This window comes from Anomaloglossus baeobatrachus, chromosome 2 (assembly GCF_048569485.1).
Source record: "Anomaloglossus baeobatrachus isolate aAnoBae1 chromosome 2, aAnoBae1.hap1, whole genome shotgun sequence".
NCBI classification, from domain to species: domain Eukaryota; kingdom Metazoa; phylum Chordata; class Amphibia; order Anura; family Aromobatidae; genus Anomaloglossus; species Anomaloglossus baeobatrachus.
The window spans coordinates 23,991,558-24,008,770 of NC_134354.1; the positions used below are offsets into that span (position 1 = coordinate 23,991,558).

General features: G+C 47.3%; 1 protein-coding gene across 2 annotated transcripts in view; it reads left to right on the forward strand.

Annotated features, from left to right (window-relative positions):
• Positions 1-7,339, forward strand: part of LOC142290868 (nectin-3-like protein) — a 67,461-nt gene extending 60,122 nt beyond the window's left edge. Inside the window, exons 5-6 of one of the 2 annotated variants that reach the window (XM_075334925.1) lie at positions 839-933; positions 5,044-7,339. In XM_075334925.1, the coding sequence (XP_075191040.1) occupies positions 839-933; positions 5,044-5,053 (105 nt within the window). In that variant the 3' untranslated portion in view covers positions 5,054-7,339. Of the gene's footprint in view, positions 1-838; positions 1,946-5,043 lie in introns of those variants that run through there. The other variant, XM_075334924.1, reaches the window with a different exon arrangement.
• Positions 7,340-17,213: the final 9,874 nt, after the last annotated feature.

Genomic DNA, 17,213 nt, shown 5'->3' on the forward strand with positions numbered 1-17,213 from the left:
GCAAAAGAACCAAACAATAAATAAAGAACAAGCACTTATCTGGGGTAGATGTGGTGTGGAGCAGAATGAAGCAGGCTGGTGATACAAGAACAACTGACATCCGGCATAGCCTGCTATCAGACCAGCATTTAAATAAACAGAGAGTTAGCAAAGGAAACGCCCATTGCACAACACACCTGGTCCAAGTCCAAAACATTCCTGGCCACCAGAGGGAGCCTCCCAGCAGCCAAAACATAACTAACATTCACAACACTTCCACCTTTTTTACATTATTTTTCCCTGTGCACGTATTGTCGCTCCTTTTTGTGTGGTTGCCGTGTGTATGACTATTAGTTTTTCTCCTGTCTGTGTTTAATTGTGGGGTTTGTGACTATGGTCCCGCCTCACCCCTGGGGCCCTGGGGGAGGGAAGTTTCACCAGGGCATGAATAGAATTTAGGATCATGTTGGTGGCTCAGACCTCACTACCATCAAGCGTACCTCTGAGCTAAGGGACAATGCAGGGTCCAAAGTCTGAGAGCCAGCCTAGGTGTCAATGCATAATCATCCCATCCCCGTGACAGGATTATATAGGAACCACAGAATACAAAAGATGGCCAGGTTACTAGCTGTGTCTATATAATTATATACAGCAAACAAAAAAAATGGAATGCAGACTTCATTCAGGGGTGCACTCCCTTCTAGGACAAAACCCGAGAAAGTATATACAAAATTCCCATGGTTATTCCCTGATTTTGCTTGTATTTGACCTGTGTATGGACTGACATTATACTTTTATAGCTTTGAGCTTTTTTTATATTATACTGATTTGTTCTTTCTGTTTCCTTCTCTCACTCAAGGAACGTAAACAGCACAGAAGCACAATGAAAGACTCATTGTCATGGACCATCATCTTGGGTGTTACTGTTTTGTTCTTTTCACGTTATTTCTTCAGGTCACTACCGATGGTGTAACTAAAGTCTGATGGGCCCATCTACAAAATTTGAATTTGAAATCCCCCCCCCCCCTCCCCATATGTTTTCATGTCATGGTCCTCATTAGCAGCATCTGTCCGCGTCTTCCAAACCCCACGTAATAAATGTACTTATCCCGATTTTAGGGATCAGAGAGGTCTCTATAGTGAGTATACATGATGCACTCACCCTCTTATCCCTCGTGAGTCATTAAGACACAGTGACTTTTGGATTTAGCCCCTTTACCCCAGCGATTTTCCGTTTTTTCATTTCTGTTTTTTCCTTCCTTTCTTCCAAGAGCCATAACTTTTTTTTTTTATTTTTCCATCAATATTGCCCTATCAGGACTTGTTTTTTGCAGGACATGTTGTACTTTTGAACAACACCATTCATTCTGCCCCGTATTATACTGTAAAACAGAAAAGAAATTCCAAGTGCGGTGAAATTGCCAAAAAAAAATAAAAAGTGCTGTTGCACAATTGTTTTTTTTAGGTTTTTTATTTACCATGTTCACTATATGGTAAAAGTGACCCAGCAGTATGATTCCCCAGGTCAGTATAACCACGTAGACACCAAACATGTATAGTTTTATATTTATGCAAGTGGTGAAAAAAAATTCTAAAGTTTGTACAGAAAAAAAAAAAAAGAAGAATTGCGCTTTTGTTGCCATATTCCGAGACCCATTTTTCGGGATCTGGGGCTCAATGACGGCTTATTTTTGGCTTCTTCAACTGATGTTTTTAATTATACCATTTTCGGGTATATGTGATGTTTTTATTGCCTGGTATAGCTTTTTAATGCAATGTTACGACGAACAAAAATGTTTTGATTTTTTTTCTCACTACACAGTGTACTGATCAGATTAATTTGCTTTAGATTTTGATAAATTGGGATTCCTGAATGCGGCGATACCAAATATGTGTGTGGGTGTTTGTGCGGTGGGGGTTATGTTTAATTTTCAACAGGGTATAAGGGGGTGATTTAAATTTGAATAGTTTTTTTTTTCTATTTTTTCATATTTTTTTAAACTTTTTTTAATTTTTTTTTATCAATTTTACTAGTCTTCGTAGTTGACTTAGTGGCGCCCCTGACCTGGTCAGGCACCACTGAGTACTGCACCCATGCTGGGACAGTACTTACAGGTAATCCTGAAGGCTGGAATAGGGTGTGTACGCACAGACACATAGTGACCAGGCCTCCCACACCATTGAGGGGACCCTGGGGCAGACCCAAGAGGGGGCAGTTACCTCCACATCTCGTCAAGGGGTGGAGAGGAGGGGCTGGAAGCTAGGTTGCAGTGGCAGTCAGAACAGGAGACGGAGCGAGCCAGTCAGGCGGTGTGTGCTTGTGGTTGCTGAAAGACGCAGTCGCGCTAGTCTGACCCTGCACGTGGAGTAGCCGTCGGCGGGGGAGAAATTACCACACAGTCAGCCTGAAAGACACCTGAAGAGAGGCAGTCGAGTACGGGGACTCCTGGTGACTAGGCACGCACGGGGCACAGGTCCCTAGAGTAGACATCCATTTAGCGGTCTGCTAAACCTGCAGGTGAGCGGACTAGAGGTCCCCTGCCAACCATACAGAGTCCGAGCCTCAGCAGCAATGAGGGGGCCCATAAGTGGGATAGAGCCTGGAGCCATCACACTTGGTCCACGCTGCCGGCAAACGGGCCAGAAAGGCGAGAAAAGGCAGTTGCGACTTCCCTGGATGAACCCCATGGTACTTTAAGTCAGGGGTTATCCGAAACAAGAAGTGCTAGGAAGGCGAGCTAACGGTTACCCTTAGATCGGCCCTAAGGATACCTGGTTCGACCTGGTTTATCACAGCATCGCCTGTGCACCTCACAAAACCATCAAAAAGTGAGTAAAGATCCGTTGCAAGACACTTTGGACTAAGACTGAGTTATTCTATACACCCGAGCCCCTGGGGCCAGCCTCACTCACAGGAGCCCATACCACCTGACTGCAGACTCCAGCAGCCCCAGACGCTGATTAAACCTGCAGTGGTGGTCACCCATATCCCTGACCGCAAACAGTGAGTGGCGTCACGACTCCCATGTAAATAAAACCCACATACCTGTTGGTTGTTGACAATGGATTCCCAATGCATCGCTACTCATGCAACCGCTGTATGATTGCACGAAGAATGTTCCTTTCTGCCTTACAGAAGAAGCTCGACAAAACTTTCAACAGCTCAAGGAACTAGTTATTGATGCACCGGCTCTTGCACTACCGAACTATGATCTCACTTCTATCTGTTCGTAGCAGAGCTTCAAGGATTTGCCGTAGGAGTACTCACCCAGAAGACGGACAAACATCACATAATCGGGTACTACTCCTCTCAACTCGACAACGTCACCAAAGCAGCACCAACCTGTGTCCGTGCTGTTACAGCAGTTTCAAACATACTGAAGAAAGCATCTGAAATCTCACTCGATTTCCCGACCACAATCCTTACCAGCCATGACATCTATGCTGTTCTCAATCAAGTGCAGTTGAAACACCTCTCCATGGCAAGACAAGTCAGACTCCAGTGCACGCAGTTGCTACCCCCAAACATCTCATTTGCTCGAGTGACCAGTCTAACCCTCGCTGATCTGCTGATCTTCACAAGTTTAGAAGGGGGGACAGAAGAAGAGAGTGACAAACGTACCAGCGCACCATTTGACCATGATTGTCAAGAACTCATTGAACATGAGGCAAAGCCCCTGCACAATATTCAGGCAACACCGCTTACAAATGCAGACTTTGAACTTTTTGTGGATGGTAGCAGATACGCTGATGAAGCAGGCAAATTCCACACCGGATTTGCGGTAGTGACTTTACATGCAGTCCTAGCCAAACAACCGCTACCTCCGCGCATATCTGCCCAAGAAGCAGAACTTCTCGCCCTCATCTGGGCCATTGAGTTTCTGGAAGACCAAACAGCGAATATCTACACGGACTCAGCCTATGCACATGGCATTGTGTACGATTTTGGCACTATCTGGCAGACTAGAGGATTCCTCCCAGCAACAGGAAATCCCAACAGGCATGGAGCCTCAGTGAAGAAACTAATGGAAGTAGCCTTGATACCAAAACAGCTAGCTATCATAAAGGTTGCTGCCCACACCAAGTCTCAAACACCCGAGGCAAGGGGAAATCGCTTGGCCGACCGAACAGCAAAACAAGTAGCCCTACTTCCTTGGAAGGAGACGGAAACAGTGTCAACAACAGAGGAAGAAATGCAGAACCTCTCTGAGACACAGGAAAACGCCTCTGAGGAAGAAAAGGTCGGATGGCGGGCCAAGGGGGCAGAAAAGGTGGAGGGGATTTGGCGCCTAAATGGACTTTCCGTCCTGCCACGCAGTTGGTTCCCTGCCATTTTCCAAATACTCCACTACCCTACGCACGGTAGCACAAACTCAATCATGAACCAGATGCAACCTCATTGGGTAGCCCCCGGCTTCAGACAATACGCCTCCCAGAGAATAAAAGCTTGTCACATCTGTCAACAACATAATCCAGGCCAGCTAACTAAAACCCCGCAAAGACACATGCCAAAGACGTTTGCCCCATTTCAAAGAGTACAAATAGACTATATCCAGTTGCCAAAACATGGCATCTACGAGTTTGTACTTGTCTGTGTAGACCTCTTCTCAGGATGGCCAGAGGCCTACCCTGTCAGCTCAGCCACGGCCAAAATCACAGCAAAAAAAACTGGCCTGTGAGCTGGTACCCCGGTTTGGACTCCCTGAAGTCATAGAGTCAGACCGAGGTACCCATTTCACTGAACAAGTTTTTCAGAACACTTGTGCCCTGTTAGGCATTCAGTCAGCCTTAGACAGACCTTACCACCCACACTCATCAGGAAAAGTGGAAAGGTTAAATGGAACGCTAAAGCTCAAACTAGCCAAGGCAGTGGAGGAGACTGGTAGACCATGGACAGAATGTCTCCCCATAGCTCTTTACTCCATAAGGACCACCCCGCAGGGAAAGCACAGGCTCTCACCCTTTGAAATACTCTTTGGTAGTGCACCCAGATTAGGATGCTACTTCCCGCAGGAGTTACACCTGCAATGTGATAGCCTAACGTCTTATGTTGTTTCCCTGCAGAAGAGACTAACTGAAACCCACCAAAGGGTCTATTCTTCTCTACCTGATCCTGATGCAGTTCCAGGAACCCACTCCCTAAAGCCTGGTGACCGGGTCTACCTAAAGAAGCACGTGAGAAAGACCCTTGAGCCACGATTCGAAGGGCCTTTGACTGTCCAGCTGACCACTCAAACCTCCGTCAAACTTGAGGGGAGATCGACATGGGTCCATGCCAGCCACTGCAAAAAGGCCTAATACTGCTGATAAGTATTTCTATATGTACTTCCTTTCTGGGGCCTTCTACACCACGGCAGAATTCATTTGAGACCCACCATGAAGTGTTAGCTGAAAAACTTGAGATCACAGACTGCTGGATATGTACACACGCGCCTGTGACAGCCTCCTCCATGCCTTACTTATATACCAGTCCCAATAAACAAAGTGTTTCAATGGGGAGGCTGTTACAATAGACTATCAGTCAATGACACAAAGTATCAAACACTGTGGAACACTAGTGTGCCCATACCAATAGTAGGATGGGTAGATTTCCCCTGGTGGCAAGGCAACCTTACTACCGGCCTTCCCGGAACCCAGCAATTCTTAGCCTTTGAAGGAAGTAGCTGGGTACCCCATAATTACGCAAAAACACCTATTATGGGCAAGATTCCAACAGAAGGAATCAAAATAAAATAAGTTTTGGGCGAACCTCTGACAGTACTGATGCAATTAAACCCTTGCTGTTAGAGAGACATCTGCATGACCATGGGTGGACACACAATTCATTGTTTCCAGAAGGCACAAATGATACTTGTTACTCCCAACCCGGAAATTTATGGTGCAATGATTCTGACCCGTATGTGCCTGGCTGAGAAACCTGTGGTGAACAGTCCACAGGCTATTATAGTCCCCTAGGCCAACTTCCCGGATGGTGTATGCTCAGAAACATATCGGCCTTTATAGACATAGTACATAGACTCATACTACAACATTCTGCCATCTGGGATCTCCCACCGCAGACCTACTGGGTTTGTGGTTACAATGCCTACAAATGGCTACCAGTAGGAGTAAATGGCTCCTGCACCTTGGCCCGCTTGACTCCTGCCACCTTCATTATCAATACCACTGACATACCGGCAGGAAAAATGCCTCTCCACCTACTGGTAAAGAGAGCGGCAGATAACAAAGACAGGCCTAGTGGCCGACCCCATGTGGTTCAAATGAGCCATGTTAACAAATTTTTCAGTTCCCTTTTTCTCTATCCCATGATAATTCAGATGTATGATAAGTTTGTGGACAGCACCGACTATCTTGATGATCAAATTTTTGAGGTTCTCCAAGCAGTAAATAGTACCATTGCCATACAGAGACAATTAATCATTGTAACCAACCAACATACTTTGGTACTGGATTACCTCACTGCGGCCCAAGGGGGGTTGTGCCAAGTAATAGGCCCCAGCTGTTGTCACTACATAGATCCAAAAGGAACCTTAAAAGCCCAAGCCAGTTTAACTGAGATACAAAAACTGAGGAAAAAACATGATGAAGAGGTACTCAGGAGCTCAGATGCTTGGTGGAGCAATACCTTTTCAATGTTCAACCCTGCAAACTGGTTTAAGGGAATAGGAGGATGGTTCATGGGGATACTGCAATCAGTGTTCCAAGTGTTACTCTGTTTATGTAGTGTTTACATTGCTAATGCCTTTGTTTTCCCGCTGCTTGAAGAAATGCAGATATAATGATTATTCAGCACCCGTATGAAATCACTAATATGTTGTTTGTTTTTTCTTCTTCTCTACTCTTTCCTCTAGAAATCACCTTGGCGTATTATAATGTGACCCATGTCGGGAGGCTTGCAGGCAGTTTTCTGGAGGATGGATGTGGACGACACTCCCTGAGCAACGCACGGCTCAGATAGTATCTGGTGGCTAGCCTGCTACATAGCTCCCCGTCCATCACTCACGCCAAAAGGGGGGGATTGTGAGGAAAAAGTTAACTTTTTACTGGTTAGAAAAGTCATGGACTCTCATTCTCCTTGCAAAGAAAACAAACAAGAATTGTTTACCTAACAGACTCAGATATTTTCAAGGACTCATTGTTTTGGCTTAAAGAAAGTGAAGAACACTGCTGACACAAACAGGTTTTTTTTGCTTTTACAATAAAAGTCATCATGTTAATTTCTCTTGCTGGGAACATGTAATCCACACCTATAATGAATGTAGACTAATGGATATGTATGTTACATAGTTACGCCCTAATTAGTTTTGTATAACCCTGTGTATCTAAACAAATCAATACAGTTCTATTTGGGAGCCGCACATCTCCAGTGATTATGTGTATAACAGCGTCTGCCTGTTTTCATTGAGACTGGGAAAGAGCAGGGGGGGTTACCGGGACTCCCTCTGCATTTGGACATCGCTGGCAACAGTTGTGACCATTAGGTCAACCTAACAAACACACCACATACAAATGTTATACTGGCACAATCCTCTGGGGCAGAGAAAATCATTAAAAGCTCAAGCCCACGGGGGGCGTGGCCTGGCAATGGCACGGGTTAGATGTGTGTGCTGAGAGCTCTGAGCACCCGCATGGAAAAGAACCGACTACTGAGCTAATTCAGAAAGAGAGGTGACCCCAGCTGGGAGTGGAGTGGGAGGGAAGTGCCCACGGATCTCCTTTGGGCAGTTTGAGGACTGGGACAATTGTGCAGCAGGACTTTTGGGAGATAACTTGCTGGTGGCAGGCCTGCGGCCTAACAAGATAACGAGCACCTGCTGTGCAGAAGCCAGGGTAAGGCTGGGTTCACACATAGCGACAGCGATAACGACGTCACCATTTTCTGTGACGCAACAGCGACCTTGTATGTCGCTGTTATGATCGCTGCTTAGCTGTCAAACACAGCGACGCAGCAGCGATCATAACGTCGCTACATGTGCAGAGCGCAGGGAGCCGCGCACACTGCTTAGCGCTGGCTCCCTGCTCTCCAAGCTACAGTACACATCGGGTTAATTAACCCGATGTGTACTGCAGCTACATGTGCAGAGAGCAGGGAGCCGCGCACACTGCTTAGCGCTGGCTCCCTGCACTCCTAGCTACAGTACACATCGGGTTAATTAACCCGATGTGTACTGCAGCTACATGTGCAGAAAGCAGGGAGCCGGCACTGGCAGCGAGAGCGGCGGAGGCTGGTAACGAAGGTAAATATCGGGTAACCACCTTGGTTACCCGATGTTTACCCTGGTTACAGCTTACCGCAGCTGCCAGATGCCGGCTCCTGCTCCCTGCTCGCTTCATTTCGTCGCTCTCTCGCTGTCACACACAGCGATCTGTGCGTCACAGCGGGAGAGCGCCTTTGCAGAAAACGAACCAGGGCTGTGTGTAACGAGCAGCAATCTCACAGCAGGGGCCAGATCGCTGCTCAGTGTCACACACAGCGAGATCGCTAATGACGTCACTGCTGCGTCACAAAAACCGTGACGTAGCAGCGATTTCGGTAGCGATCTCGCTATGTGTGAAGCACCCCTAAGCTGGAACAGAAGATTTGCATTCAGATTTGGGCAGTGCAGGGGAGCATTGGAGATCGCTGAGCAAAGGAGGCTGTGGGGGTTAATTATATATCTGATCAGCCTATTGTCAAGTATACAGATATCCCCTGACGTTATCTTGGTATTGAAAGCTGAAGTCCCCACAGGAGGAGTTATCTCTCCGAATTTAATTAAGGGTACCGTCACACTTTAGCGACGCAGCAGCGATCCAACCAGCGATCTAACCTGGTCAGGATCGCTGCTGCGTCGCTACATGGTCGCTGGTGAGCTGTCAAACAGGCAGATCTCACCAGCGACCAGTGACCAGCCCCCAGCCAGCAGCAACGTGCAAGCGACGCTGCGCTTGCACGGAACCGGCGTCTGGAAGCTGCGGACACTGGTAACTAAGGTAAACATCGGGTATGGTTACCTGATGTTTACCTTATTTACTAGCGCACACCGCTTAGCTTAGCGTGTGCAGGGAGCAGGAGCCGGCGCTGGCAGCGTGAGAGCTGCGGAGGCTGGTAACGAAGGTAAATATCGGGTAACCACCTTGGTTACCCGATGTTTACCTTGGTTACAGCTTACCGCAGGCTGTCAGACGCCGGCTCCTGTTCCCTTCACATTCAGGATTGTTGCTCTCTCGCTGTCACACATAGCGATGTGTGCTTATCAGCGGGAGAGCAACAATAAAAAAACGAACCTGAGCCCACGGAGGAACTGTTGATTGACAGAGCACACCGAGCTCTATGGCCTCGTAACCAGGACTCTGACAATCCCAGATATTATTTGCCGAATCCATTATTTTACTCTCAAAGAAGAAATAATGAAACAGGCCAGGATCAAGAGTCCATTTGATTTTGATTGCGCCCGTCTGCAGTTCCTAGCGGACTTGTACAGAACCACGCTGTCCAAGCGGAGAGCTTTGCGACCAATTCTGGAGGCCACACACTCACTCACTCCCACACTCACCGCACGCATCATCACCGCACAAACACCGGCACTATCGCCCCCATCATCACCGCACACGCAGGCACTACCTCAGTGACGTCCCCGCTGACAGCGCGACTCCCTTCAGTTGCAGCGCGGAGCTCCCAGGAGTGGCGGTGTTCTACAGCCGCTCCTGTCAGCTTCATGTAGCAGAGCTGAAATCGTCGTGGGACCTCTGTGGATTACGTCGGACCTGGAGAGGTATTTGGGGATTTTAATAAAATGGTGAAAGAGGGAGTTTGTCTTTTATTCCAAATAAAGTATTTTTTCGGGTGTATGTGTTTATTTACTTTCACTTACAGGTTAATCATTGGGGGTGTCTCGTAGACGCCTGCCATGATTAACCCCTTATTACCCCGATTGCCACCGCACCAGGATGAGCCGGGTAGAGCCCCGGAACTGTCACATCTAATGGATGCGCCAATTCCGGCTGATATTTTTAGGCTTGGGGGCTCCCCATAGCGTGGAGCTCCCCATCCTGTGAATACCAGCCTTCAGCCGTGTGGCTTTACCAAAATTGGGGGGGACCGCATGCCAAAAAAACGCTAATGTGAAACCAGCCTTAAGGGCCCTTATTGGTCCAGGACCACTCCTGCTTACCTCTCTGTTATACCTGCACCTAATAGTTTGTTTTTATTCAAGAACTTATAGTTCAATGTTTTGGTTTCCTCTTGGGAGAATTGTTACAAGTTATTGTGGAAGCTAGACCCCAGAGGGGGGATTGGTTATATAATCGTCTCTCTTTCTTTATGCATTTTTTATGATGTTGGTTAATCCTTGCGGGTGATCGTCACCATTATTGAAAGGCACCCCCCACTTAAATAACTGCTGTGTGCCCGCCATGCACACAGTGCAGAGGAGTGCGCCGGTGCCGGTGACCGCAGCTTCTTCCTATTCAAATGTATTTGCGTCTTTCAGACGTAAATATATTTCAACAGCGTGCTGGGACTGGGCCCCGCCACCGACGTGCAGCAACGTGATGAGATCAGCACATTGCTGACGTCATCACAGTGCTGCAGCTGCCACACTGGATTCATCAGGCAGCGGTAAGCGCTCCATGGAGGAGCCAAAGAGACAGGTGTAATTAATGGGGATGAGTGGGGAGGGGCTGAGGACACATAACGGGGGACATTTGTGAAGGAGACACAGCTTTGTGACAGGCAGAGGGGGAGCACTGTATTCCGAGGGAGGGGGGGAGGCAGGAGTGTGTAGGGATGGGGCAGTGTAATTTGTGTGTGCAGGGGGTGCAATGTATTATGTCTGGGGAGGGGGTAATGGAGGGTGCATTGTATTGCATGTGGGGGAGGGGTAATGGAGGGTGCACTGTATTGTGTGTGTGGGGAGTGATGGGGGGTACATTGTAGTGTGTGTGTGTGTGTGTGTAGGGGGTGATGGAGGGGTACATTGTGTGTGTAGGGGGTGATGGGGGGTGCATTGTATTTGTGTGTGTGTGTTTGGAGGGGGTAATGGGGGGGTGCATTGTATTGTGTGCGTGGGGAGAAGGTAATGGGGGGTGCATGGTATTGTGTGTGTGTGCGCATGTAGTGGGTGATGGGATGTATTGTGTGTGTGTGTGTGTGTGTGTGTAGGGGGTGATGCATTGTATTGTGTGTGTGTAGTGGGTGATGGGGGATGTATTGTATTGTGTGTGTGTGTGTAGGGAGTAGTGGGGGTGCATTGTATTGTGTGTGTGTGTGTAGGGAGTAGTGGGGGTGCATTGTATTGTGGGTGTGTGTGTAGCGGGTGACGGGGGGTGCATTGTATTTGTGTGTGTAGCGGGTGATGGGGGGATGTATTGTGTGTGTGTGTGGGTAATGGAGCGTGTATTGTGTGTGTGTGTGTGTGTGTGTGAGGGTAATGGGGGTGCATTGTAGTGTGTGTGTGTGTGTGTGTGTGTGTGGGGGGGGTGATCGGGATTGTATTGTGTGTGTATGTGTGTGTGTGTGTGTGTGTGTGTGTTTGGAGGGGGTGATGGGGGGGTGCATTGTATTGTGTGCGTGGGGAGATGGTAATGGGGGGTGCAAGGTATTGTGTGTGTGTGTGTATGTGTGTGTGTGTGTGTGTGTGGGGAGGGGCGCGGAGTCATTAATCGAGCTATAATTACATTTAATTCTCAAAATTTTCGTTTCATTCACCTTTTACGTTTTAATATTTTACAACGTGAACGACCATGGCTTGCCCCTACCTAGTTTTGATCCTGGGTACGCCCGCCCATGCACAGGCCTGAGTGGGCCCCGGCCCCCAGCCTTTCAATCGTAAACTTCAGTGATCGTACAAGTTCTGTACGATCACTGAAGTTTTCGCAATTGCAGGACCTTTAGTGACATCACATGTGTCATGTGACTAACCAAAGGTCCTAGCGGTGCACTGCGGGAGTCCCCAGGCCTGCACCGACCGCGCCGGTATTCAGATTTATGCGCGTCTTTCAGGAGCGCAATACATTTGTACAGTGCGGCCGGTGACAGGAGAGAGAGCAGCTCTGCTCAGCCCCGCAACGTACCATCATTGCCAGGGCTGCAGAGGAGCGCGCCTCAGTCCTGCACCGGCATCATCATCACCGGGGCCGCAGCTGCAGGGATGAAGAGGAGGACGCGCAGGCACAGGTAAGCGCTCCAGAGGAGCCGAAGATGTAATTTTATATGAGGGGCTGCGGGTGGGGGAGGAGCAGTGTTATTTTACAAGTGGCATTAAGAAGCGGTGGGGGACTTTATGGAGCATATTATGGGTCAGTGGAGGACATAATAGGGCAGTAGGGGACATAATAGGGCAGTCGGGGACATTATAGGGCAGTGGGGGACACTATAAGGCAGTGGGGGACATAATAGGGCAGTGGTGGACATTATAAGGCAGTGGGGGACATAATAGGGCAGTGGGGACATTATAGGGCAGTGTGGGACATAATAAGGCAGTGGGGGACATAATAAGGCAGTGGGGGACAGTATAGAGCAGTGGGGAACATAATAGGCCAGTGGGGGACATAATAGGCCAGTGGGGGGACATAATAGGCCAGTGGGGGATATAATAGGCCAGTGGGGGATATAATAGGCCAGTGGGGGATATAATAGGGCAGTGGGGGACATTATAGGGCAGTGGGGGACATTATAGGGCAGTGGGGGACATTATAGGGCAGTGGGGGACATTATAGGGCAGTGGGGGACATTATAGGGCAGTGGGGAACATTATAGGGCAGTGGGGGACATAATAGGGCAGTGGGGGACATAATAGGGCAGTGGGGGACATTATAGGGCAGTGGGGGACATTATAGGGCAGTGGGGGACATTATAGGGCAGTGGAAGGACATTATAGGGTAATGGGGGCCATTATAAAGCAAATTTGGGCATTATAGGTCAGTGGGGGACATTATGAGGCATCAAAGATTGTGGAAGGCAGCATAGTATAACGAGGAAGGGGGGAATTTATACAGGGATGTAGTTGGGGGAGATATTATAGAAGGGGCAATTTTTGGGGGGACATTTTGGAAAGGGGCACTTTGTGGGGCTATTTTGGAGAGCAGGATTGTGGGGTGATATTTTGTGCAGGAAGCAATTAACAACCCCTTCTAATTCCACTTGTTTCCCCAGACATTATTAAATAAAAGGGGCCAGGATGAGGGACATACATTACTATATGGGGCCAGAATGAGGGACATACATTATTAGTTTATGGTGGCACTTGGGGCATAATTACTATAGGGGCAAATTAGGGGACATTATTACTGATGAAATATAAGTTAATTTTGAGGATACTGTCTCCAATGGGGGAACAAGAGTCTGACGTGGTGTAGAAATTGGGGAAATAGTGAGGAATGTGCTCTGGGGGTGATCGGCTATAGGTGACTGTTATTTTCTGCAGAGTCGCGTCATGGCAGGAAGAAGTGATGGCGGTCAGCGCCGGATGCAGAGAAAAAGCGAAGATGAATAAAGTCAGCTAGAGACGTCACTGGTAAGTCAGTCACGGTATTTCTCCCTTGTATGTGGTTGTATTCGATCACTATGTGGTCTTATTATGGTGTGGCGGTATTACTTTCTTGTATTTAGTTATAGTCGGTAATTATGTGGTGTGGTTATAGTGTTGCGGTATTTCTCCCTTGTATGTGGTAATATTCGGTTACTGTGTGGTCTAATTATGATGTGGTGGTATTACTCTCTGGTATGTGGTTGGTTGCTTTTGATCACTATGTGTTGGTAGTATGTTATCTGGTCATAGTGTCACGGTATTTCTCCCTTGTATGTGGTATTATTCGGTCACTTTGTGGTCTGGTCACGGTGCGGTGGCATTTCTCCCTTGTATGTGGCTGTATTTGTTCACTGTTTGGTGGTAATATGTGGTCTGGTTACGGTGTGGTGGTATTTCTCCCTTGTATGTGGCTGTATTTGGTCACTATGTGGTGGTAATATGTTGTCTGGTCACGGTGTGGCGGTATTTCCCCCTTGTATATGGTATTATTGGTTTTGGTACAGTGGATTGTGTTGTGTATGGAGGTCACTTTTTCTCTCTATAAAGGGGGAGATTATTTCCAGTAGAAATTAAATACTTAAACATTTAACCCCTCCCCTCCCTGTCCTGCCCTGTCCTGTGACTATTACACTGCAGTAAATATGCACTTACAGAGATTCTCCAGTGAAAACAAGTAACCACCTTTACTAAGGCCACGTTCACACACTGAGTATTCAGTGAGGTTTTTTACCTCAGTATTTGAAGCCAAAACCAGGAGCAGTAAAAATCAGAGAAAAAGTGTGTGAACGTGGCCTAAAGATAAGTGATAACTTATTCATCTGTGTGGACAGATTGCTGGGACCTGCACCGATCGTGCAACTTTTATCCCCCATTACACTGGAGCTCGTGTCCGACTCGACCCCTGATTCATTAATTCCCTCAGTGGCTGCGAGCGCTATGCTGGTTATCTGGCTGCTCCACAGAGGATGAATGGAGCTGCGGTCACACATCCCACCCCACAGAGGATGACTGGAGCTGCGGTCACACATCCCACCCCACAGAGGATGAATGGAGCTGCGGTCACACATCCCACCCCACAGAGGATGAATGGAGCTGCGGTCACACATCCCACCCCACAGAGGATGAATGGAGCTGCGGTCACACATCCCACCCCACAGAGGATGAATGGAGCTGCGGTCACACATCCCACCCCACAGAGGATGAATGGAGCTGCGGTCACACATCCCACCCCACAGAGGATGAATGGAGCTGCGGTCACACATCCCACCCCACAGAGGATGAATGGAGCTGCGGTCACACATCCCACCCCACAGAGGATGAATGGAGCTGCGGTCACACATCCCACCCCACAGAGGATGAATGGAGCTGCGGTCACACATCCCACCCCACAGAGGATGAATGGAGCTGCGGTCACACACACCACCTCCTGCTGCAAAAAGTTCCCCAATCTTCGGATCGGTGCGGTTTCCACTGGTCTGGTTCCACTGATCAATAAGTTATCACCAACCTACCCTGTGGATCGGTGATAACTTGTTATCATCAAAGACCCCATTACTGCAAACTACTATAATTGTACATCACAGTTATGGTGCACAATATAGATGTGCAGGAGCCGCCTGTGTATACAGTCAAAGCAACACAATAATGGGGATAACGCTAATGGGTGTTTATATTTAGCTGTAGGGTGGGCCCCTGGAGTCAATTCTCCTGGTGGGCCCCAGACACCCCAGTCCGCCCCTGCTGGGTAGTGACTTCAACATGATTATGGATAAGACAATGGACTCCTCTTCTGGTAAGTCCTCAATTCCCTCTTTGCAGCTGTCCACATTGAAGGCACATTTAGCCAAATTACAGGCAGTAGATGTCTGGCGGATCCTACACCCGAGAGAGAGAGATTATACTTTCTATTCGTCCTTCCACAATACATATAGTAGATAACTTTTGATAACTTTTTTATTTCGCATCATCTTCTGCGTTGGGGACCTGCTGCTTCAATTGGCACTATGACCTGGTCTGATCATGCACCCATTTTTCTTTCCTTCCAACCACTGGGTGGAAGTGCCAAATAATGGAGTTGGTGTCTAAACCCCAATTTATTGCGGTTGAGGCAGTCAAAAAAACGATTGAGGAATTTCTTCATGTCCACGATAAAGATGAGACCCCACACCCTATTCAATGGGAAGCTATGAAATGTGTCATTCGTGGCGTTTTAATAAGGGAAGGGTCACGACTAAAAAAAGAGAGAGTGGCTCACATCACTGAGTTGCTAGCTCAAATTCAGGATCTAGAGAGTAAACACAAACAGAATCCAACAGATGTAACTATGATCGAACTGAATAAGTTTAGAGACGATCTGAAGAAATTGGTGGATCAGAGTTATCTTTCACATAGGGAAAAGATGCGCAGCTTCTTTTATGAATTTGCGGACAAATGTGGAGGTCCATTAGCAAGACACATACATCCAAGAGCTCCCAACACATATATTCCAAAGATTCGTAACGCTAAGGGGGAGGATGTCCATGAATCTAATCGGATTGCCCAAACTTTTAAAGACTACTATGAATCTTTATATAATATCAGAGGACAATACGCAGATAGGTCCCAGTCATGTAGACATGCAAAAATTGATCAATACATTGAGCAAACGGCAGTCCCCACTTTATTACTTATGTCTCATGCCAAGTCAAGTCATATCCCATCCTGTATTTTATCAATTGACGCTGAAAAGGCATTTGACCGAGTAGACTGGTCATTTCTTCATAGTGCCTTAAAACAGGTAAAAAAAAGTTTGTTTAACCTCTTCAGCCAAAGACCATAAAAACTTAATGTAAGGGGGTACTCACAATTATTGACCAAAAGAAAAAAACCCTTAAAAATACATTTTATTAATTCCAATTTAAAACAATCCCCAGACAAACACACATAAACAGGACAGACAATCCCAAATTTGCCAAGGTCCAGTGGGACCCCTCTGTAAACCTAACAGATAGGAGCAGGCAAATAAGTGGGGGAAGTCAGAATGTCCCCATTGAACAATCAGTTAATGCTGTACCTTGATTATTCCAATGTTGTGAAGGAGTACCAGAGAAGGTAATAATGGTGCAACCAGGGTATGGCCCAGATTCCCTATAGTGGCCCTGCCTAACCGCGGAGGTTGGCACCCTAAACCTGGACGCTATGGCGCCCCCGCTCAGCGATGACTCACCCTTCTTTCCCTCCGCTGATCTAATGTGCAGCTGATCTGGGAAAAGGGGGAGTGTGGGGAGGTTGCACCAACAAGCTATTCAATCAAATGAGGACTCAAACACACATATCAATGATACAGAAAATATTCCGTCTTTTAGAGTGTTAAGGTGGACCAGATCAACAAAAGGGATCACTTTCAATAATAAAGTACCAAATTTGGATCCTAGGTGCTCAAAAATTCCACTTGCATAAAGTTATAATTGTCCAACAAATCTCTAGTTAGACAGATAGATACGGTGAAGTACATCAATGCCTCATTAGTATGTTACATACAACTTCTGTGTACCACCACTAATTCACAAGATGGATATAGTCCCCATGCTGACAATCAACAAAAAGACATAGGACTCTTTAAATAAGGTCACCAAAAAAGACCGTTTGGTCACAGAGCAGTCCTCTCTATAAGCTATTGGGGACCATCCAACAAGATATTTCGTGAGAAGGTGGGCACTTCACAGAAGGCAAGACAGATAATAA